This window comes from Phodopus roborovskii, unplaced genomic scaffold (assembly GCF_943737965.1).
Source record: "Phodopus roborovskii unplaced genomic scaffold, PHOROB, whole genome shotgun sequence".
Lineage (NCBI taxonomy): Eukaryota > Metazoa > Chordata > Mammalia > Rodentia > Cricetidae > Phodopus > Phodopus roborovskii.
In genome coordinates, this window is record NW_026126418.1 from 71,994,944 (window position 1) to 72,017,402 (window position 22,459).

At 50.2% G+C, this 22,459-nt stretch overlaps 2 protein-coding genes across 15 annotated transcripts in view; one reads left to right on the top strand and one right to left on the bottom strand.

Annotated features, from left to right (window-relative positions):
* Usp20 (ubiquitin specific peptidase 20) overlaps window positions 1-7,556 on the top strand; it is a 31,808-nt gene extending 24,252 nt beyond the window's left edge. For all 6 annotated transcript variants that reach the window (XM_051185103.1, XM_051185105.1, XM_051185106.1 and 3 more), the window contains 10 exons: window positions 1,367-1,400; window positions 1,587-1,632; window positions 2,146-2,326; window positions 2,407-2,533; window positions 2,719-2,888; window positions 2,977-3,058; window positions 3,433-3,541; window positions 4,503-4,605; window positions 5,567-5,638; window positions 6,042-7,556. In XM_051185103.1, coding sequence (XP_051041060.1) covers window positions 1,367-1,400; window positions 1,587-1,632; window positions 2,146-2,326; window positions 2,407-2,533; window positions 2,719-2,888; window positions 2,977-3,058; window positions 3,433-3,541; window positions 4,503-4,605; window positions 5,567-5,638; window positions 6,042-6,202 — 1,085 coding nt within the window. In that variant the 3' untranslated portion in view covers window positions 6,203-7,556. The remainder of the gene's footprint in view (window positions 1-1,366; window positions 1,401-1,586; window positions 1,633-2,145; window positions 2,327-2,406; window positions 2,534-2,718; window positions 2,889-2,976; window positions 3,059-3,432; window positions 3,542-4,502; window positions 4,606-5,566; window positions 5,639-6,041) is intronic.
* A 3,588-nt stretch (window positions 7,557-11,144) lies between these two features.
* The window catches only part of Fnbp1 (formin binding protein 1), a 195,728-nt gene continuing 184,413 nt past the window's right edge, over window positions 11,145-22,459 (bottom strand). For 5 of the 9 annotated variants that reach the window (XM_051185109.1, XM_051185112.1, XM_051185113.1 and 2 more), the window contains 4 exons: window positions 21,078-21,210; window positions 20,537-20,658; window positions 20,140-20,279; window positions 14,506-17,863 (listed from right to left, as the gene is read on the bottom strand). In XM_051185109.1, the coding sequence (XP_051041066.1) occupies window positions 17,685-17,863; window positions 20,140-20,279; window positions 20,537-20,658; window positions 21,078-21,210 (574 nt within the window). In that variant the 3' untranslated portion in view covers window positions 14,506-17,684. Of the gene's footprint in view, window positions 13,837-14,505; window positions 17,864-20,139; window positions 20,280-20,536; window positions 20,659-21,077; window positions 21,211-22,459 lie in introns of those variants that run through there. The other 4 variants (XM_051185114.1, XM_051185116.1, XM_051185110.1 and 1 more) reach the window with 2 other exon arrangements.

Below are 22,459 nucleotides of genomic sequence, written 5' to 3' on the forward strand. Positions count from 1 at the left end.
CTATTTTTTGAAACATTCCTGTTAGTGGGGATAGAATATGGTTCAGTGAGTAAAGTGTTTGCTGAGTTCAGAATCCCAACAGCCAGGTATGGTAGTGTGTGTTTATAACCCCATACTCAGGGTGGACAGAGCTAGGAGGATTCCAGGCCGTCCTGGACAGTCGGTCTGGAGGAACTGATGAACCCCAGGGGTTTGGTGGGAGACCCTGTCTGCACAGATAAAGTAGAGAGTAGAAGAGGAAGATGACCTGATAGTGAACTCTAGCTCTGCTCATGCACACACAGTGAGGGCTCAAATGTGCGCCAGCAATGGGAGGGCATACACACAAAAGTCAGTCTTTTGTCTGCTTTGATATCAGGCCATTGTGTTGTTGAGTTTTAGGAGTTCTTTATGCTTTTGTTTTTTGTTTTTTGAGACAGGGTTTCTCTGCGACTTTGGAGGCCGTCCTGGAATTTGCTCTGTAGACCAGGCTGGCCTCAAACTCACAGAGATGGCCTGCCTCTGCCTCCTGAGTGCTGGGATTAAAGGCATGCACTACCAACACCTATCAAGTTCTTTATGTTAACCCTTATCAGGTACAGAATTTGAAGGGGCTTGGGGCTTACTTGATAGAGTGCTTGCGTAGTTGCACCAGGCTCTGGGCTCAATCACCAGAATTGCACATACTGTACATCTGGAATTTTAGTCTCAGCATCTGCTTTTTTTTAGATTTTGATCGAGTACTGAAGTTTCTTTTTTTTTTTTAATTTAAAAAAAATGTTTATTTATTTTGAGGCATTATTTCTCTTCATAGCCCTGGCTATCCTGGAACTCACTCTGTAGACCAGGATGGCCTTGAACTTTTAGAGATCTGCCTGCTTTGGTCTCCTAAGTGCTGGCGTTAGAGGTGTGCACCACCACCACCCAATGAAGTTTTAAATTTTTAAAAATATTTTTATTGCACATGCAGAAGTCAGAGGACAGCTTGAGGAAGTTGGCTCTCTGCGTTCACCTTGTAAGTCTCAGGGATGAACTCGGGCCATCAAGCTCAGCTTGAGCCATCTGTCTGGCTCCAGGTTCCTTTTGTTAGCAGTGTGATACGGGGAACTTTGCACCGTGAAGGCTTGGGCTCATCATCTGCCTGCCTCCAGTGTTGCTTCCTCCATTTTTATTGGCTTTCAGTACCGCCCATATGAGAGTTTCTATGCTTCTGGGGTCAATAAACCTTTTTTTTTTTTTTTTTTTTTTTTTTTCTTTCTGGTTCTATTTCTGGAATCCTGTCACTTCCTGTCAGGTTTTTTTTTTCCCTTAAACATAATTCATATTTGCCTTTTCTGTCCCTGATTCCTATCCTTGCTGACCTCTGGCCTTTGCTCCTCTGCACTAGGTGACAACATGTACAGCTGTGAACGGTGCAAGAAGTAAGTTGTCCCTGGGGCTTGTCCCTGGCTCCCTGTTCCCAGAGGCCCCGTGCCTGAACTTTTCCCTAGGGTTCCCTCAGAGAGCCCTGTGCTAACCTCTGAGATGGCAAGGGACTGTATCCTGGTCCCTCTCCTGACCCCCTTCCCACAGGACACTGACCATGGCTCTTATGCCCTCCTCTGTAGGCTTCGGAATGGGGTGAAGTACTGTAAAGTCCTATGTCTGCCTGAGGTGAGTGGGCCATCTTGGCCTTGGGCTGGGGTGCACATGGCTAGTGTGTGTGAGTGGCCTTTGAGGCCATGTGAAGACTGACCTATCCCTACACAAGCACAGAAGACCCATGAAACCCACAGGGAGTGCTGCCGGAGAGTCCTGTTGTAGCAAGTGTCCTCAGAACCTCCCTTTGCTCTTCCCTTGGGGACTTGCTGAGATCCCCAGCTGAGCAGCATAGCTGTGGTTGGGGCAAGAGCCCCTAAACCAGTATCAGAATTCTTGGAAAGCAAACATAGCAGGTTGGGGCCAAGTCAGCTTCCTAAGAGACCAGCCCAGCTTGCTATCATCCCGTCTGCCGTCTGGTAGCCACACCATAGGCCACCGGTCCTTGTGAGGGAAGGTGGGGTCATTGGCTCCACATGGAGGTCTCTGACATTCATGATTGATTCCAAGCAAGGAGCCCTATCTGTGAGCCTCCCTGTCATCTCCCCTAGATGGCTAGGGTGACTGGCACCTGTCCTCTCCTCACAGATTCTGTGTGTCCACCTGAAGCGCTTCCGACATGAGGTAATGTACTCCTTCAAAGTCAGCAGCCATGTCTCCTTCCCCCTTGAGGGACTCGACCTACGCCCATTTCTGGCCAAGGAGTGCACATCTCAGGTCACCACCTATGACCTCCTCTCTGTCATTTGTCACCATGGCACAGCAGGCAGTGAGTATGCCCCACACTCCAACAGGCCCCTCCTTCACTGCCTATCCTGTGATCTCTATAACCTGTTGCTTGTCCACCAGGTGGGCACTATATTGCCTATTGTCAGAACGTGATCAATGGGCAGTGGTATGAATTCGATGACCAGTATGTCACTGAGGTCCATGAGACAGTGGTGCAGAACGTGGAGGCCTATGTGCTCTTCTACAGGTGGGTCTTCTGGGGAATCCCACTCAGTGTGTCTGTCTGTATCTACAGCTTCTGTAAGCTAGCTTCCCTTCCAGAGGGTCACCCACACCTCGACATGCTAAGGGGTGGCTATGCATACACCTGGGCCATGCACTGCCTGGGCCCAGGTCTACTGGTTCATACTGCACCCCTCTCCTCCATCCCAGGAAAAGCAGTGAGGAGGCCATGCGTGAACGGCAGCAGGTGGTGTCCCTGGCTGCCATGCGGGAGCCCAGCCTGCTCCGGTTCTACGTATCCCGAGAATGGCTAAACAAGTTCAACACCTTTGCAGAGCCAGGACCCATCACCAACCACACCTTCCTGTGCTCACATGGAGGTGAGCAGTCTATCCCCTGGGAGAGGTGTTGTGGTGGGGGTGGCTGGGCCCAAGCCCCGGGTCTTCCTTCCTGTGCCTCCCTTCACAGGTATCCCACCCAACAAATACCACTACATCGATGACTTGGTGGTCATCCTGCCGCAGAGCGTCTGGGAGCACTTGTATGGCCGGTAAGTGCTGGGAGCTAGTGGACTGTCCCTGTTCCCTGGGCAGAGCACAGCATAGACCCATGCCCCTGTAGAGCTGGCTATGTGGAGTCTGCCCCAGGAAGGAGGGGCCTTCCTGCCAGCTGCCAGTGGGTGGTGGGAAACAGCCCTGGCTTCAAGGCCAGGTACACTATCTCCTACTGCAGTCTCACTGCACTCGGGCCACCTAGCTCCGGGTGGCCTGAGAGGAAGCAGAGTTCTAGGCAACTTTTGCAGAGAAGCAGGCACAGAGGACCCTTGCCAGCTTTTTATGCTCAGAGTGCACTAGAGATGGCCGAGGGCGCAGTGGGGGCATCTCCCCTGCTTGATACTGGCTCACTCTCTCTCTTCCCGAGCAGGTTTGGGGGCGGCCCTGCTGTGAACCATCTGTACGTGTGCTCCATCTGTCAGGTGGAGATCGAGGCGCTGGCCAAGCGCAGGAGGGTGGAGATTGACACTTTCATCAAGGTACATTTGAGGACTAAAGCCTTGTGTAGGAAGTATTCTGTCGAGTAGTAGAGGGTAGAATGAAGAGAAGAGCCTATGCCAGCATAGGCATGGGCTTTGGTAAAATGCCAGCGTGCTCTACTTGCACCTGGCTCAGTGGTTCAGGCTGAGTGTCTCTTTACTGTGGTCGCCATCCTGTGACCCACAGGAGCACTGCTGTCCTTGGGGAATGGAGCACTCCTAGCTGAGGACTGCTGGGCTATGCACCCTCATGTGGAAGATACCTGAGACTCACAGAAAATGTGAGGACTGTGGTGCCCACCCGGCTAGGGGCTGCTGGGATAGGGTCTGCTGTGGGTGGGGCCGCCCCCTCCTCATGCTTCTTACAGCAGGACACAGGACAAGACCTCAAGCATTTAAAATAGTGGGTAGAGGTATTTAAGGCCTTTGCCTTGTGGCCACGGAGAAGTGCATTGTGGGCCTGTAGGTGTGGCTTAGCACCTATGATGTCCTAGGCATCATTTCTGCACTAACATTGGAGCTGTTAGACAGTGAAGCATGTGAGCTGATGTTATGTCTAGTAAGTGGAGCAAAAAGCATCTTCTATGTGCTAGTCCTTGAGAAAGTGCGAAAGGCATTATCTGCTGTGTGACCTGCTTGGTCAGTGCGGGAACTGGCCTTTCTTTTTTAAGATTTATTTTATGTGTTTGAATGTTTTTCCTGCATATGTATGTATGTGCACCATGTGCACGCCTGGTGTCCTTAGAAGTTAGAGAAGAGCATTGGAATTGGAATTGGGTGCTGGGAATTGAACCTGGGTCCTCTGCAAGAGCAGTGAGTGTTCTTGAGCATGTCAAGGAGTCATTGATTTTCTGCCTGGTGCATCCAGTGTTTGAGAGGCTCAGGTGCTGGGGTGGAACTTAGGCAAGTCATGAGGAACAGGGGACAGATTGACGGCCCCTGCCTCCCTGCCTCCCTCCAGCTGAACAAAGCATTCCAAGCTGAGGAGTCTCCCGGGGTCATCTACTGCATCAGCATGCACTGGTTCCGAGAGTGGGAGGCTTTCGTCAAGGGGAAGGATAGCGGTAAGTGGTGCGGCCCTTCTGGGGTAGGGTCCTCGGTGCTCTATTCCCGAGATGCAGAGAGCACGTGTTCCTCCAGGCCTAGCTGGCACTGCTGCTCTCCCTGCCACTGTGGCAGAGCTTCGTTCCTACCCTGCATCCTCTGTCCACTCTTGCTGACCCCTGGGCAGCTGCCACTCCCTCCTGCAAGGCCATGTCCTTGGGGTTCTTTTGCTTCCTTGGTAGATAGCTCTAGACCTTTAGGAAGGCTGAGGTACTTGTTTGACCCCTTGGGTTTGCAGAAATGAAGACAACCCTGTAATAAAGTGAGCTATCAGAATTCCTCAAAGTCACCGGCAAAGAGTCACAGACCTAGATCTGGGCCACCTTCACAGCTACACTCAAGCTCCCAGGCCAGGGTCTTGGGGGCCTGGTAGGTTGGCAGAGTCCATGAGTGTTATGTGCCTGCTTTTCAGAGCATGGACAGCCAGTACTGGAGAGGTTGTTGGGTCACTTCCCTCAGCCCCATCCTTTGCTGGCTAAAGTAGTCAAGTGACTGTGGTTGGGAACAGAGCACTGGGGGTCTGTCCATGGCCGGCTTCTGGCCTTGCCTTCCTCTAGAGAGCTGAGCACGTCTCTCCAGCTGCCCAAACCTCTGTCCTGTGTAAACAGTTCTCATTTCCCATAGTTGTTGAGTGTTATGTGAGATGGTAGTGGACCAAGAAAGGGCACTAGCTATTGGCTAGTTGCCACTGATGCCCATCACTAAAACATTGTTTTAAAACAATCCCACGCCCCCTAGTTCTACCCTCTTCTGGGTCCAGAGTACTGAGAGGCTGGCTTGAAATCAAGAAAGAAGGCATTGGTCTGCCAAGTGTCCTCTGTTAGCCTTGGCTCTGCCCTGAGACCAGGTTGGCTCTGGGTAATTAGCCTTGCTGAGGGATAGTGCTGCCTGGAACACTGAACCCAGCCGTGTCTATTGCAGAGCCTCCTGGGCCCATTGACAACAGCAGGATCGCTCAGGTCAAAGGCAGTGGTCAGATCCAGCTAAAGCAGGGTAAGTCCCTTAGCACCTACTTTGTATCTTCAGGCCACCAGGTTTCCATGAGGTCCTGTCCTTCCAGGAAGTCTTGCCACCTGTCTCAAAGTCCTGTTATCCAAGTCCAGGCCTTGAGGCCATGTAGGGGGGTTCCAGGTGCTTGGCCTGTGTGCAGGTTGTCCAGGCCCCCACCACAAGCTGCCTCTTGTACCTCCTGCTAGCCTGGTTGACTCTTATGTCATCTGACCCTGGTAAACAAGCAACACTGGCCTGAGACATGACCCCTGGGCCCTTACAAGAAAGACATTTCTATGTGCAGCAGCTTTTGGGAGGGCCTGTGGTTATTCTCCCTCCCTTCTGGGGCACCATCCTGTCCTCATCCCCAGGAGCCCCCACTAATCATGCTTCTCCTGTTCCACAGGGGCTGACTATGGGCAGATTTCTGAGGAGACCTGGACCTATCTAAACAGCCTATATGGGGGTGGCCCTGAAATTGCCATCCGGCAGAGTATGGCCCAGGTCCCAGACCCAGAAAGCTTGCATGGAGAGCAAAAGATTGAGGCTGAGACCCGGGCTGTGTGACTTGGGCCAGGCTAAGTGGCTGTGGTTGGCCCTGCTCCCTCTCCAGACAGCCCTGCATCCCTCTGAAGGCTGTGTCCTGCTGAGTGCCCACTGTCCCTGAAGGCTGGTATTTGCCATCCCCCAGAGGACGTGACTGTGCCCTGCAGATGAGCTGCCATGTGCCTGGTACAGAGGCTAAGTGCGGCTGGTCCGTCTGCCACGAGAGATGCTGTGCTGGGAAATATATTCTCTCAGACTTCTGAGACCTCTGACTGTCGTCGCCAGGTCCCCAAACTTGTCCTCTTGCTAGCTTGGGTGCAGCTTTTCTCCAGGAGCCCCATGCTGCTCCTCAGCCTGTGCTGGTCCCTGGGATGGGGGGGCGGGTAGCCTAGGAGTGGCTGCCACCTTTTGGGTATTTTCTGCTGTGTATTTGGCCCAACACCTTAGGGACTCACAGAGGTAGACTTCCATGTACAGGGGTCAGAATGGATGTGAGGGGCTCTGTATGTGGGCTAGCAGCCCTTAATATCATGTTGGTTACCAGAGCCTCCTGGAGGTCCACGCTGCCCTGTTTGTTGTTGACTGTAGATTCGGGATTCTTGTGGTTGGAATGGAGAAAGGGCAATTTTTGTTTGTAGAGGACTTACCGCCTTGTCCTGTTGGGTGTCATTTGTCCTGTGGAGTGGCTCCTGAACCCCTGGGGGGTGGGGTTAAACAGATACCTCATGCACTAGTGCTCTGTTGGTTGCTTGCTCAACTTCCTGTGTGGCCTAGAATGACCCTGGTTCCCCCTTCCAGCACCTCCCCCAGCTTGGTGTCTAGGGCCACCTCTGGGGAGATGTGATCTGTGGCTACTCACACAGGCACTTGCCCAGAGGGTCCTGCAAGGCCACTGCACAGGAACTGGGACCTGTTGAGCCTAGAGAGGCTGTCCTGTTTCTGAGGTCCTTGAGAAATCTGGACAGGACATCTAGGGCAAGATCTTCAAAGCCAAGTCTGAGGTGGTGAGGGATCCTGGGGCCAAGTTACCTCCAGAGGGCAGTGGCCTCCAGTCTCTGCAGAAGTGGGTGCCAGGCCTGGGCATTTGGCATCCCCTAGACCTTCTTTTTCCCACTAAGGTGGCACATAGACCCATGGACAGCTGCTTCTGGGACTTGCCCTGTTGGCTGCCACATTTTGAAGTCTCTGCTGTAGAGCCCTTGGCTCATTGCACTACTGTGATGCAGTCTAGTTTGTGTTCAGAATGTCACAATAAATATGTATTCCTCCCCTGCCCCTAGCTTATACTGTGGCACTGTGGTATCTGTCTTCAGTGGTGATTAACACAAGCCCTGTGGAAGCTTTGGGGAGGAGGCTGGAACATTTGAAATACCAACTGTGTCTTTCCTTTCCTGGAACCGGCCAAACCTCAAAGGGGCCTCAGTGGGATGTGCTTAGTGGCCAGCATATCCCATGTGTTGCCACCCCTGCCTACCTCAGCAGTAGCCTGCAAAGTAGTTACAGAGCCATCAAGCCTTACCCAATACCTCAGACCTCTGGACCATAGGTGCAGCACTTGGCATCACCCCTACAGCTCTGGTCCCATTTATTTTGCTTTCTGGGGGAGAGTCTGAGAGTATGTATTGCTTTAAAAGCATAGAGTTAGGGACTCAGGGTGTAGCTCAGTGGTTAAGCATGTTGTGGAGCCCAGATTTAATCAGTCCTTCGTGGGAAAGCAGACTGGCCACTGACGTCCCATTTTACCTGAAGGTTCAGGACCAGAAGTAGTGATGGACAACTCTAGTCCAGCATTTGGAAGTCAGAGGCAGGACCAAAAAACAAGCAAAAACAAAAACAAACAAACAAAAAAACCCCCCAAAAAATGCTTGTAGGACTGGGAATGTACCTCACAGTTAGAAGAGTGTTTTATCTAACATGCATGACAACCTGCATTCTGTTCCTACCATTTAACGCAGGCATGCTGGAACCTCTTGTAGTAGAAGTTACCGATAGCAGGTAGAGGCAGGAAGATCACCTTGGCCACATCCTGAGTTGCAGGCCAGCTTGGACTACATGAGCCCTGTACCCTGTCTCATTAAGCCTCTGTTTATGAGTTACTATGTGTGGGGAGTGTTTCTAGAGATGTTTCAGCCATTGGAACCCACAGTGCACATGTGGGCGGTTTCCTATGGTGGAGGAGTTCTGTCTGGAGTTATTTTGGGGGCTTGGCAACATTCATTTCTCCTACTGCGGGAAGATAAGCTAGAAATAGACCCTTATTTACCTCAAAACACTTACGTAGTTTCCCTTGACATAAACACCTAGCTCTTAAGAGGCTCCAGTGAACCTAGATCTGGCAGGCAATGTACCCTAGCTGAGCTACACAGGAAGTTACCCGGGGGCTGGTGAGGTTGGGCTAATTTCTGGCCCTGGGTCTGATTCTCTGAGGAAGAGCCCAGGAAGGACAATGCCTCTGTAGGAGCAGGTAGCCATCCCTGCTGGCACCTGGGGTGGCTGGCACCTGGGGAGTACATGCAGGTACCTAATTGTGGTTCTGCCCACAAAGTTGCATGAGTTGTATCATGTTCCTTCCACCCCTGTTATGTTTTAAATCCAGGGCAGACACAAAACTACCCTGAGTCTTGCACTGCCTAATTTTGAACCAGAAATAAGTAGAATTTTAGCATCAGGCTTTCTGTCTCTACAACCTTGCTTGATGGAGCAGGAGAATGGGCAAAGATGTACCAATACCTGAAAAAGAACAGTCAACCTTGCGTAAGTATTCCAGAACCAATCTGGTCCTCACAGGGGGAGAGCAGATGGGGGTAGAGGTTCAGCAGGGCTCACAGCACCATTACAGGCTGCACAGACTCTCTGGTGCCATCTCTTTCTGGGGCAGTGCGTCCAGCAAGACACTGCATGCAGGACTGGAAATATCCTGCCCACCCAGTTCTAAGGACAAAGGCACATATGAGCCTTTGTTTATATTATCTTGTAGTCCTGAGATGTCCCTAGTTGATGTCACTAAAAACCTACTGGACAGAGCCAGAAGTGTTTCAGTAAGGACCTAATGGGTACTTGATGCAACCCAAGACACAAAGGGACTACTGGGTTCTGGTTGGCTACCATCCCATATTTGAACACAAGAGGAAAGGACCACAGGAACTATGGATGTGAGGACTCATCCTGAGTGATGGCAGAGCCAGAAGAGTCGACCCCCTCCAAACTTAGCCTGCCTTAATCATTCACTGAAACAGGGCTTGGCTATGTAGCTCAGGCTGGACTGGAACTCCTGAGCACTGAGGTTACAGCTATGTTCCATCATGCCCAGCTGCCATAGTCACTGTCCAGCCACCTCCTGCGTTCCCAGGACCCATAGTGCTCACCTTTGATACCAGCAATTTGTTTTTTAACTCATTTATTTTGAGGGTGGTGTGATTGGGATGCTACTGTGTACATGTGAAGGTCAGGAGATAACCTTCCAGAGTCAGCTCCCACCTCCACCACGTGGGAACCCAGGGATAAAACCCTGGGTCCAGGTCACCAGGCACAGAAGCAAGGGCTCCCACTCAGTTGCCTTCATCTGTCTAGCCAGCCCATCACCAGCAGCAGCGATTAACAGTGTGACTCGCGGGCTGCCCTGTCCTGAGGCTCTCCCAATCCTAGAATTTTACTGTAAGTAAGCATGAGGCTGACATTGGAGGTAGTGGGGGAAGATGAGGGATGCTTCCTCCATAGTTGCAGGTTAGGGATGCTAGTCCAGTTCTGCCTTCTTCTGGTAGGGGTTGCAACTTCCCTCACAAGGTGCCTGAGGCCTGGGTGTGGCCAGGGCAAGCTGGATGCTGGGGTGCCTGGGCCAGCTGGTATTTCCAGAATACTGTAGACACCCAACCCAAGGGTGTGTGGCTGTCCCAATTCTGTGAATTAGGAACTTCTCTACAACCCCAGTACCAGAGTAGGAACCACAGCCTAGTTCCTGGTTTGTAGCCATGGTGCCTGCCTTATAAGGGTGACTAACCCTAAGGCTAAGAGCACTCCCAGCCAAGGGCAGTTCTGAGGAGCCACAGAGATGTCAGGCTCTGTTCCACAAACTCCTTCCAGAGAGAACAACCAAGTCTTCAAAGCACATTCTGGAAATGGCATTCCAAAATTATCCTTTTTTTGAGCACATCTCTATTGAGAGTGATGGTTTCTTAGCCTAGACAAGCTTTGAGCTGCTTCTCCTGTGCCCAATTTCCTGAGTGCTAGGATTTCAATCAAGTGTGTGTCCCCCATATCCAGCTACCACTTCTTGTTTAGAAGTTTGGTCCTAATGTTAGCCTTCTGGTGCTGCAGATAGCGGCTTTCTTGGAAGCTACTTCCACCCACTGTGGGTGACCCCTGGGGGAGTGTGCTGACATGGTGTTAGCAGGGCCACTCTACCAATACCTGGTATGGCTGCTAATCTCTCTCAATGTGGACAACCGTTTCCCTAAGCACCCCTAAACACCCTTAGGGAATGAAGGTGTGTTCACACCTTCCCCGAGAAGACAGGGTGAAGTGTTCTAACTGTGGAACCATGACCTCCAACAATAAAGCCAGTGAGTACCAGGCATGTGGCACCCATCTCTTTTGAAGTAGGGTCTTACTATGTAGTTCTGGCTGGCCTCAAACTCACTATGTAGACCAGGTTGGCCTGGAACTCACGGAGATCCTCTTGCCTTTCTGCCTTCCTATTGGTCTGGACTCAGTATTAAGAACAGGGCTAATGGCATGCACCTCTGTAATTTCTGAAATAAGGTCTCATAGACAGCTGTCCGGTTGGTGGCTGGGGCTCACCTGCTCCGCCCCATGTTGGGGGTGCTGCTCTCACTGCTATGCCCAGCTATTTATGTGGGTGCTGGGAATTGAACTCAGGTCCTTGTTCTCACTCAGCAGGCACTTAACCCACTTAGCCATCTCCCCAGACCCAGAGTCATCTCTTCATGCAACCAGAGAACCGGGCGACTATATGCCAGAAGTTATATTTTATTTAACATTGAAAGGACTAACATTTAATTACAAGGTTGAAAGTAGCCTTCTAATGAAAACACTTTGTTTGGTTTTAATTCCACCTCAGAGACACAGGCTAGTCCAAAACCTGACAGCTGTGAAGGCCTTCCCAACAGTGCCAGGCCCTCAAGGGTAGGAATTAGTGCAGTTTGGTGGCGCGCGCGCACACACACACACACACACACACACACACACACACACACACACACACACACACACACACACACGCCATGCATGTTTTAAAAGGTGCTCAATGTCATGTTAAAAGAGGCCATTATTGGAGACATGAATCAAGAAGAAACACCAGACTACAATTTCTGGAAAATTACTGGCAGGAACAGAATTTGTTTGACTTTGTGTGAACATTCTGCTATCACTACAGGTGTCATCAGAAGGCTTTAGATGCCCCCTGTGCAATATTAGGCTGATCCCACTGGCTGAGCTGCTCAGCCTAGATGGAGGAGTCATTATAGCTTCATATTCTGCGTAGGAGGAAAAAAAATAACAGATAAATGTCAAGTTCCTTTTATTTTTGTCTCTAAGTCATTTGCAGGGCAGGTTCTTTTACAGTGAATCATTCTTGTAACAGCACACTAGCAGCTAGGGATGACAGGCAGTGGCTCCTGGGGAAGAGGGAGTGTAGAGCTCCCTGGGGAAACCTGCACCCCTCCTCCCACAACCGGTAAGATTCCACAGGATTCCCACAGCAGAACGTGCATCTCAGAGACCAAGCTGGAAGACGCTTGTCCTCCATCTTTTCTGGATGTAGGTAGTACAGGCAGTTAGAAGTGAAGGGAAAGCAGGCAGAGGCTTTAACAGTCTTGGATTGGCAGCTTATCCATTATCTTTGCGGCAAGAGTCTTTCTTGACCCAAAAGATGGGAGACACATCCTTCACCCATTACCGAGATCTGTAAAAACCACTTAGCTTCCTCATGGAGGGGACAGTGGTCAGCCCAACTTGGTGAAAATCTGAGGTTCTGGGGATAGATGCCTGGTGACCTGCTGAAGTTGGGCTGCAGGAACCCCAGTCTGATTAACTGTGTTGGGGCTGAAGCACTGACTGTCACACTTAGGTACCAGGCTTCCATTTTGTTCACTAATCCTTCCTCACGTGACTAAGGGCACACCTGCTATGGGGAACAGAAGCTGTGGTTTGTGGAACAGCTTCATAGGGGCTCCAGAGGGCAGTGTGCAGGACCCTGGGCTTGGCCTTACTTGGGAGGAGGAGGGATAGAGAAAGCCAGAAAGCTAATCCTTGCTTGTTCTCGAAACCCAAAGGCAGGCCCTTGTCCTGCTGCTCCCCACCCTGGTACCCACCCTCTGCTATGAAGTTGGCAGTGCTGTTCTGCAGGGTGATGTGCCAGCCCCAGTTTGTGGAGAATGTCTGCATTTCCACAAACTCTGGACAAAGCCCAGGCCAGACCCTGAAGAACTGCCCTTTCTGTCTCTGTGTCCCATCTCTGTGGTCTTTGTAAGACTCCCATGTCTTTGATCCTCTGACATGATGCCAAGCTACCAGCTGCCCAGAGGAGGATGCCAAGTTTTTCAAGCTTGTGCTAACGGGGTGCCCTTCACAGGGGCTCACGGCCAAGTCTTGAGTGCTTCTGTACCAGGAAGGGAGAGAGGCTGTGCGGTTCTAAGGTGCAAATGACCATCTTGGTTCTCAAGCAAATCCATCATTCAAGGAAGAAAACAGCTTCAAAAGCAAACTCCATCCATTTTACAGGGCTTCCAGGAACAAATGCAGATATGGTGGCTGCAGAGCCACCAGAGGGACCACAAGAGGCACAAGGTCTTTGGTGAGGAACACAGTAGAGTCCTCATATGCTACTTATGGGACTCGGCAGGTCCACCTCACAGTAAGGGCTAATGGGTGTGAGGCCCTCCATCACAGGGTGCCACGAACAGGCAGACAGTGCTCATAGAAGGTAGACACAGGCAAGATAACAGGGCTGGCCCACAAGCTGCAGTTGGGACTTCAATGTGGATCTTTCTAGGCCATGTAGACAGTTTAGAACCAGAGTGGGGGTGGGGTGGGCTGCCCGCCCCAGTCCCACCATAGACCCACTGGGATGAAGTATGGAAGGTGTCAGTGCTGAGATGTTGGAGGATGGGTGACCAGGAGGGGCTGAGGCAGCAGCCTCTGGAGAGAAGGATACTGTTTGCTGATGTCCCAAGAGACACATGGGAGATTGGTGGGTGCTCAGTCCACCCAATGCATGACTGGCTCTCCTTGTCTGGATTCTGGAAGTCACCCAGGAAACCAGTGGTGACTGCTGACAAAAAGGCACGGTGTGAAATGTGCAAGGACTGGCCAGGTAATCTGCAGGTGGACTGGGAGCACAGAAGGAGTAGGGACACATGGGCACAAGTCCAGCTGTCTTTGTGGTATATGTGGGTGGGGACTGGAGTGGATGGCCAACCCCTGCCAATACAATGGGCAGAGGGAATGGCAGAGCCATGGAAGCATGCTGTGAAGAGAAGGGGAGGTGGGACATGGGGGACCCAGCTTGCAGATGAGCTGGAGGATGCCCAGCCAGCCTGGGTGATGCTGGAGGCCTGTGGGGACAAGTGGGCTGGATGATGGTGGCTCCTGGGGAGGCTCACGGAGCAACTCAGGCCATGTGCACTGCCTTTAGGAACCTATAACACAAAAAGAAAGAAGAAAAGCCCCGGATTAGAGAAAATCGCAGGTGAGAGGCAGGCATTTTGCCACTGGCAAACTGCTTGCCTTGAGGGGAAGGGTAGGGATTTGAGTAACTGGTTACCAGAGTGTCTCTACCATGGAGAGCTTTTGAGGCTTTTATCTTTTGTTTTGAGACAGGCTCTCATGTAGCCCAGGGTGACTTCAGATTCTTTAAATAGCTGAAGATGACCTTGAACTCATGTCCTTCTGTTTCTATTTCCCACACTCTGGCATGACTCTTACTTCCCATCTTTAGCTGGTCCCATCTCTGGACCAAAAGAAGATCAATTTGTCCAAGATGGTGTGAGGAAGCTGAAGGGCAAATTCTCTCTCCCATCGCAACTGTAGGTCTCTGCAGTAAGGACAGACTGCTTTGGCAAGAGGGGAGTCTAAGGCTGCCATGCCTCATTGTGCAGTGAAAGCTCTTCATGCCAGAGGTGAGAGAAGACACAAGAAAAGCAGACGCTTCAAGCCCTGAGAACAAGAGGGGTAAGAAGAGGGAGCCAGAAAGAAAAAAAAAGCATTTGGCTGGAAAATTCCTCAGTACCAGAGATAAAGGAGTTAAATATTTATTACAGAGAAAAATGTTCTGGAAAAAGAGAAAAATCACTTAAAATACACAGCACTGAGAAAAATAATAACATTTATTAGCTAGGCAGATACGAGGGCACAACTGGAGGATGACAGGCAGAGATTCTTTTCTCTTAGGTGAGAATAGAAAGAAACAATCATGACAGCTGTATTTGAGCAACTTACTCAGAGCCCAGGGGGGGTACAATAAACTCAAATGCGCAGCAGCCAGCCGGGGGACCTAGCTACAGTGCAAGAGTCCAGGGGCCTCCCCAGTAGTTATAAAAACAAAAAGTGGTTAGGCAAAAGAATAACAAATAAAACAGGTAAAAGACTAAAATGACACTGTTTGAAGAATCCGTTTAGTTTTCAAATTGTAATATATACAAATATACCCTGCAGAGCAGGATTACAGACACGTTCAACAGAAAGTGAAGTGAAAAGCAACACTGCCCCAAGAGGCTCAGAGTACTCTAGTATTTTGGCAATGTTTAAGTATGTCACAGATAACCGCACACACAAAGAAAGTGCCCTGGCATTATTTTATAAAAATCCAAAAGGTGCAGCTGGGCAGTGGTGGCACACACCTTTAATCCTGGAGGCAGAAGCAGGCATCTCTGGGTTTGAGGCCAGTCTGGTCTGTTCCAGGACAGCCAGGGCTACACAGAGACCCTGTCTGGACCACCCCCCTCTCCAAAATCCAAGAGCTTCTTTGAGTTCCTGGGAGGCAGGGAGCAGCAGCTGGGCCCACACGGGTTGGAAGCAGGAAGGCAGGGTTTGGGAGAGGCTAGGCGGGAAGCTCCCAAGTGGCTGTTAATTTCAGCTATACCTTCCTGATAAGAGGAAAAAGCTACAAACTGTTTAGCTCTCACTCTATTTATTTTCTATTGTTTTGAGACAAGGTCTCACTATGTAGCTCTGGCTGGCCTGGAACTCACTCTGTAGACCAGGCTGGCCTCAAATTCACAGAGATCCACCTGCCTCTGGCTCCTGAGTGCTGGGATTACAGGTGTGCACCACCACTGCCTGGCTTTCTAGCTTCTTACATTGAGTTCTGTGTGTTTTGTGGAGGTGTGCACATGTGCCATGGTGTAGGAAAGTCAGGGGACAACTTTTGGAAGTTGGTCCTTCCCTTCAACCACATGAGTCCTATTCACCAGGCTTGGGAACAAATCCCTGTATCTGCTGAGCCACCTTCCCTTAGCCACACCTCCAGTCTCTCTTTTCTAACAGCAAACTACTGGAAGGATTTTTTTATTATTCACCACTGAGGAGATGGAAACCATAATGCATCACTCAGGGCAGTCAATGTTGGTCCCGTTCTTCTGTTAGGATGCTAAGGTTCAATTCAATAGCACACACTTAAGACTGTGATCACAAATGTATATCCAAACTGATGCTTCCCCCATCCCAACTTGCACAAACCTGAGGGAAACCCCTCCATTACACCCAGAAGGCTAATCACCTGAAAGGACCCCACAATGGTTGACTTTAAATACAGGTGACAGCAAAGTTACTCAAACGAAATACAAATTACAAAATTAATGTGCAATGAAAACAGGTGGGCTGGATCTACTTCCTATTTCTGAGACTGTACTAGACTGTGAGTTTATGGCTGCTAGGGTCTTGGGGAAGAGCATATAGCTTCTTTGTTCCATTTTTGTAACTGCTAAGAGCCAGTTACTACTTCAAAATATTACCTTTATCTCAACAATCACAAGCTGAGGTAAGGGGACAGAGTTCAAGGCTAGCCTAGGCTACAATGGAAAACACTGACTCAAAAACTCCAAGAGCCAGGCTGTCTGTAAGTAAAGCTTGCTCAATGACACCTCACAGGCCCTTGTGAAATTATTGCCAGAATCTTGAAACTGCCTCAGGATAGATGTATGGCTGTCACTTTTAGAGTCATTGTAGGGGCTGGGTTACAGCTCAGTGGTAGTGAGCTTGCCAGAATGCACATAGTCTAATCTCATCCCCAACCATATTAAAAAACAAACAAACAAAACAGTTTATAAAAATGAGCCCCTAATATAGAAGCAAAGAGCTATTTTCCTGTTTAAAAATAATTCCCAAAGTCAAAAAGAAAGAACCAGATGTGAGCTGGGTGGTGGTGGCACACACCTTTAATCACAGCATTTGGGAAGCAGAGGCAGGTGGCTCTCTGTGAGTCCAGCCTAGTGTACAGAACAAGTTCCAGGACAGCCTGTGCTACACAGAGAAACCCTGTCTCAAACAAAAACAAAAGGATCAGATGTGGACAGATGGGGCTTCTTGGTGACCCTGAGGTCATGATGAACACAATTCAGTTCTGAACCGACTTTGCATCTGACCAGTGTCACTCTCTCCCCTCCAATATCAGCAATGACTTAAAAATGCAAATTCCCACATGGCCCACATTCCTTTAAAACATGGAGACCATTTATTTTATTCTGGCTGTAGTCAGCCAGATCAAATGTACTAAGAACCCTAAAAATGATGTCTAGTAAATTCAAACTTTGGCTCTTGTAGGTGCCAGAGATTAAAAAGAAAGAAAGAAAAGTCTTTTCCTTAAAAAGGGACAAGCAGGGGCCACTGCCTACAGCAAACCTTCTGACAGAAATAGAACTGGGGATGTTGGGCATGTGGCTGCTGCACAAACCCGCCTCAACAGCTTGAAGACACCCCACCATCAGCCTAGGCCCATCAGGTGCTGCCAGAAAACTGTAATGTCAAGTCAAACTGCGCAAGAAGTACACTTTTCTGGACACCTGTTGGTTCTTTGGGACACTCAGACAATAAAAGGGTAACATGAGTGACCTCAGCAGGGTGGGCACCAAGAAAATGTTACAGTCTTTACTCAAGTGCTGGGAGATGAAGTAACAAATGTAACTCTTATTTTTTACTGAGTCTTACTCTGTAGCCCAGGCTAGCCTGAAACTGGGTGGGATTGCTCCTGACTCAGCCTCCTGAGTGCTAGGATTACGGGCATGATCCACCACCATACATCTTAAAAAAACCTACATATTTGGAATAGAAACACTGATCAGATTTCAAACGACACAGTTGTAAGCAGGCCGGTGGCAGCTCTGCACATAGTCAAGTCGGACAAGCAAACTCAGGCATGAGATGCCCCCAGTTTCCCAAGTGTCTGCATCACTTGCTCTCCTCTGCTGGCCTCTTGAAGGCCTATAACAGCCAAAGTGGTGGGAGAGACAACTCCAATGCCTTTAAAGGTTTTTGTTTTGTTTTAAGTGGGTTAAATATAAGTCTTAGCACCTTTGGCGTTTTTGTCTAAATAGACTTCGACGTAGGAGGTAGGGACATAGCCCTCCTCATCTTCATTTCTGCGAATACGAGTCCACCCATCGCCCTTGTCCTCCTCGATGACGCTCAGCACTTCTCCTTCTACCACAGATATGGTGCCTTCATTCTGACCTGAAGAAGGAAAGTGGGGTATGAGGTGCTGGGGGGGCCCTCGAAATGACATACTGCAAGGTGAAGTCAGTGCAGTGTCCTCCTGGGTCCCCTGCACTGCCTGGCGGTTTTCTTCCTCCTGCGTGTCTCTAGGTTCCTTCTCCTGGCTGTGGACCCTTCCTTAGATCCCCTGAGGACCCACACACACACACACACACACACACTTCCCCACAGGCCTTGGTGAACCTCTGCCCCTCTGGTCCACTCCTCTCAGGGTTTCTCCTGGGCAGGGCGGGGTAGGGTCCTCCCTCAGCTTCGGCAGCACCTTCTAGCAGGGCCCTCGTCTCTTTCCACCTTCTGGCATTTTCTGAAGTGGTTCTGCTTTTCCTGCTGGCTCAGGGCGGTCCCCTCTTGGTGTCCCTAGCCCCTGGAAACAGCTCAGGAGGTCTGGATTCACCAGCACACTCCTACTGTTCTTTCCCCAGGGCACCTCTGAGGACCCAAGGATGAGCTACTGGGCTAGCCTTGGCTCTCCTCCTCTCTGCTCAGCTCTGTCAGTCACAACACAGTTGTGTCTTCCCCTTAGCCAACGCCCCCAGACAGTTCTCTCTCTTCATACATATATTTTATGTGCACTGGTGTTTTGCCATCGATGTTGGGTCCTCGAACTGGAGTTACAGACAGTTGTGAGCCACCATGTTGGTGCTAGGAATTGAACTTGGGTCCTCTGGAAGAGCAGTCAGTGATCTTAACTGCTGAGCCATCTCTCCAGCCCTTTTTTCTTTTTCTTTTTGGTGACAACTCTCTGATGTCATTTAAAAGTAAACCACACCTCTAGACCAGCTTTGGGAGTGTGCAATGGTTCTCTTTGTCAGCTTGACTCAACTTAAAGCCACCCGGGAAGAGGTCAGTGAGGATCTGTACAGCAGACTGGACTGTGGGCCTATCTATGGGAGGTTGTTGTTTCATTTTTGTTTTTTTCCTCCAAGACAGGGTTTCTCTGTGTAGCCCTAGCTATTCTGGAACTCACTCTGTAGACCAGGCTGGCCTCGAGCTCACAGAGATCCACCTGCCTCTGCTTCCCAAGTGCTGGGACTGAAGGTGTGCCAAACACCACTGGGCCTGTGGGAGTCTGTCTTAACCACCACAACTGATGTGGGAAGGCCTACCCTGAAAATGGGTGGCACCTGGAAGTTCGACTTTGTGTAAGGGTAGAAGCTGGCTTAGCATGTGCCTTCATCTCCTGGCTGTGGGTGTGACCAGCTGTGTCAAGTTTCCGTCTTGGGTCCCTGAAATGATGACGGGGACCTGGAACTGTGAGCTAGCGTAAACCCTGTCTCCTCTGAGCTGCTCACTGCCTGGGCGTCTCGTCACAGCACATGGTTTAGGAGCTGTCAACAGGGTCACTGTGTGTGTCTGTGTTGAGAGTGGGGTGACATCACCTGGTACATGGATCCCAAAGGCTCTGAGAATCCTGTGTCAAATCACTTGTCCTAGAGCTTCCACTTCTCTCAGAGCACTCTCTGCAACTTTCTGGGCAGCATCATGTCCAGGCACACAGGGTAGAGGCGCAGCACTGATGGCCCACCCCATTTCCTGGCTGACCCCACCCAGGGACAATGACGTTCCTGTCAGCAGCTTAAAACCATCAGCACCTCCTCAATGTGGGTCAAGGAAAAGCTAACACTCCTTTTTCTCAGCCAGGTACACTACTTTCCTTCTGTGTTATGTGTGTTTGTGAAAAAGAGAGATTGCAGTGTGTAGATTGCGTGTGTGAGTGTATGTTTGTGTGTGTGTTTGTATGTGGATGAGGTGTGTGTTTGTGTGTGAGTGTGTATGTAAGTATGTGTGTGTGTGTGTGTGTGTGAATGTACAGTGTATGGCGTGGGGAGAGGCTGTGATGTCAGGTTGGTTATTATTTTTCCATCTTGTTTATTTAAAAATTCTTTTACTGGGGCTGGAGAGATGGCTCAGTAGTTAAGAGCACTGGCTGTTCTTGCAGAGGACTGTGATTTGGCTCCCAGCACCCACATGGTGGCTCACAACCATCTGTACCTCCAGTTGCAGAGGATCTGATGCCCTCTTCTGGCTTCCACAGGCACCAGGCACTAACATGGTTCAGACACACATGTAGGCAAAATACCCTTCACATAAAATAAATCAATAATTTTTCTATGGTTTTAACATATATATGAGAGAGGGAGAGAGAAAGGGAGGGAAGTGGAGGGTGGAAGGGAGGGAGGGAGAGAGAGAAGGAGAGAGTGTTTTGATCCCCAGGAGAGCAGGGTCAGACGTACCTTCAAATGTGTAGAGGGCCTTGCAAGTCCCGATGGCAGGAAGTGGCTCCTCATCATCAAATTCATCATCGAAATCTGTGGCCAGCACCTTGAGCTCGCTCTCCTGGCTTTGCTCTTCTGTGTAACTACCATCCGGGCTGCTCAAGAGAGGAAGATACACGGCAACTATAGCGACCAACCTGGAGATATGTAGGGCTGCCCCCACCACCAAGGAGTGAGGCCACCTCAGAGCACCAGCCCAGACTGGAGGGTAAATTGAGCTGTTTTCATGTGGTAAGAATCAGAAGTGATGGGAACAGACACTCTTGCCGGATGTTCATGTGAGAGTCCAGAATTTAGAAGTAATTACAAAGCAAGACTGCCCCTCTGCTGAGGCAGGGTCTCACAGGTACTGTACCTCTCCCGGTCCTGGGCGCAGTTAGTGACTGTCTGGTGTGTCTGACCGTCATACATTCCACTCTGCCGGCGAGCCTGATCACTCCGTGCTGGGAGTCTGCCTTCCACCTCAGCCAGCCAGGCCTAGAAGCAAAATCCACAGAAGACTTGGACCTGGGCTAGCCTAGGCTCACTCATGAGCTGTCAGGCCTTAACTCAGGACTAGACAGTCACTGATGTATGAAGGCTTGGCCGATGTCTCAGACCATCATGCAATGGCTGGCTATACATGTGGATTCTTTGGAAACTGCTTCTTTCTCCTGCAAAGCTGGGGAAGTGGTAGGGAGGCCCTTGTCCACCAAATTTACCAGTCACCCCCACATGGTGGAAAGCAGGCACCGCTGGGCCACACTCTTGGGCAGCCATGTAATCACAGGTAAATTACTCTATACTTCATCTGACTAAATAAATCCCAGGGCTCTGAGGTCACCCTGGGAAACCCCATGGCCTGCCCAGAGGCAGCTTCCCCTTCCTGCTCCTTCCTTAGCGCCTGCTCTCCATACCTCAAACTTCTGTGTCTCTAGCCGCAGTTTCTCTATGTTCTGGGTGGCTTCAGCGAGTTTGTGGTCCAAGCTGGCTGGGTCTCCCATCTGAGGGTTCTTCAGGTACACATCTTTCATTTTAGTGATGGCATCCCTGAGAAAGAACAGGAACAACATGGAGACTGAGGCCTGAGCCAGTAGAGGTTTTCTCTGACTGAAAAGCCTATTGTCCTTAACAAAACCCCATGGGATGTCACAGGCCTCCATCACCCCTTACCAATATTTCTCTGGAATGTTAAAAGTGGTTGTTAATATCCATTACCCTGCTGTCGTTGGTGACACACACTGGTGATCCTAGCATCAGGAGGCCAAGGCAGGAGGAGCTCAAACTGGAGGCTAGCCTGGGCTACCTAATGAGGTCACCCCTTCTCCTCATGGTCTCCTCTGATTAATTTCTTCAAAAGTGCACTGATTTTACTCTGTGTGTGTGTGTGTGTGTGTGTGTGTGTGTGCGCGCGCGCGCATGCAGGTCACATTGGGTGTCTTCATCTAGCTCTAGTCTACCTACTCCTTTCTTTTAAAACAAAGTATCCATTTATTTGTGTGTGAAAGTGCATAGGTTAGCATGCCTGTGTGAGGCCACAGAGACAGTCATGTGTCTCCTTCACTCTCCACCTGTCCCTTTGAGGCAAGTTCCAGAGATCCTGTGGACAGCCCACCTTGGAGCTTGGGTTAGAGGCATTTGTGGAATGTTGGACATGCTTTTTGGGGTGCTGGAATCTGAACTTTGGTTCTATGATTACACAGCTGGGGCTTAAAGGGTAGAGTCATTGTTCCAGCCACTCCTCATTTTTTGAGTCAGGGTCTCTTACCAGTTGGCCAGTGATGGGGTCACAGACCTATGCCACCGTGCCTGACTTTTACACAGGCAACTCGGTTCTCTTGCAAAGGGTCCTACTGAGCTGCTTCCCCAGCCCTAACTTTGCTGAAGTCCTTAAGGAACCACACTTTTGTGTCTGGAGGCCCTTTGTTGAACAGCATGATTTTCTCTGTTGGGCTTTCAAGACAGGGTCTCTCTTTGTGGCCCCTGGCAGTCTTAGAACTTGCCCTTAGACCAGGCTAGTCTTGAACTCAGAGATCCACTTGCCTCTGCCTCCTGAGTGCTGGGATTAAAGGCATGTCCCACCACCGCCCGGCTTTCCTTTTTTTAAAAAAAACTTATTTTTATTATTTTCAGTTATGTATGGAAGGTGTGTGCCCACATGAATGCCAGTGCCCACTGAAGTCAGAGCATCAGAGCCTCTTGGAGCTGGAGTCATTGAGTTATGAGTCACCTGGTGTGGTGCTTGTTTTTTGGAGACAGGGTCTCACTCTGTAGTGCAGGTGGGCCTCACTGGTCTGCA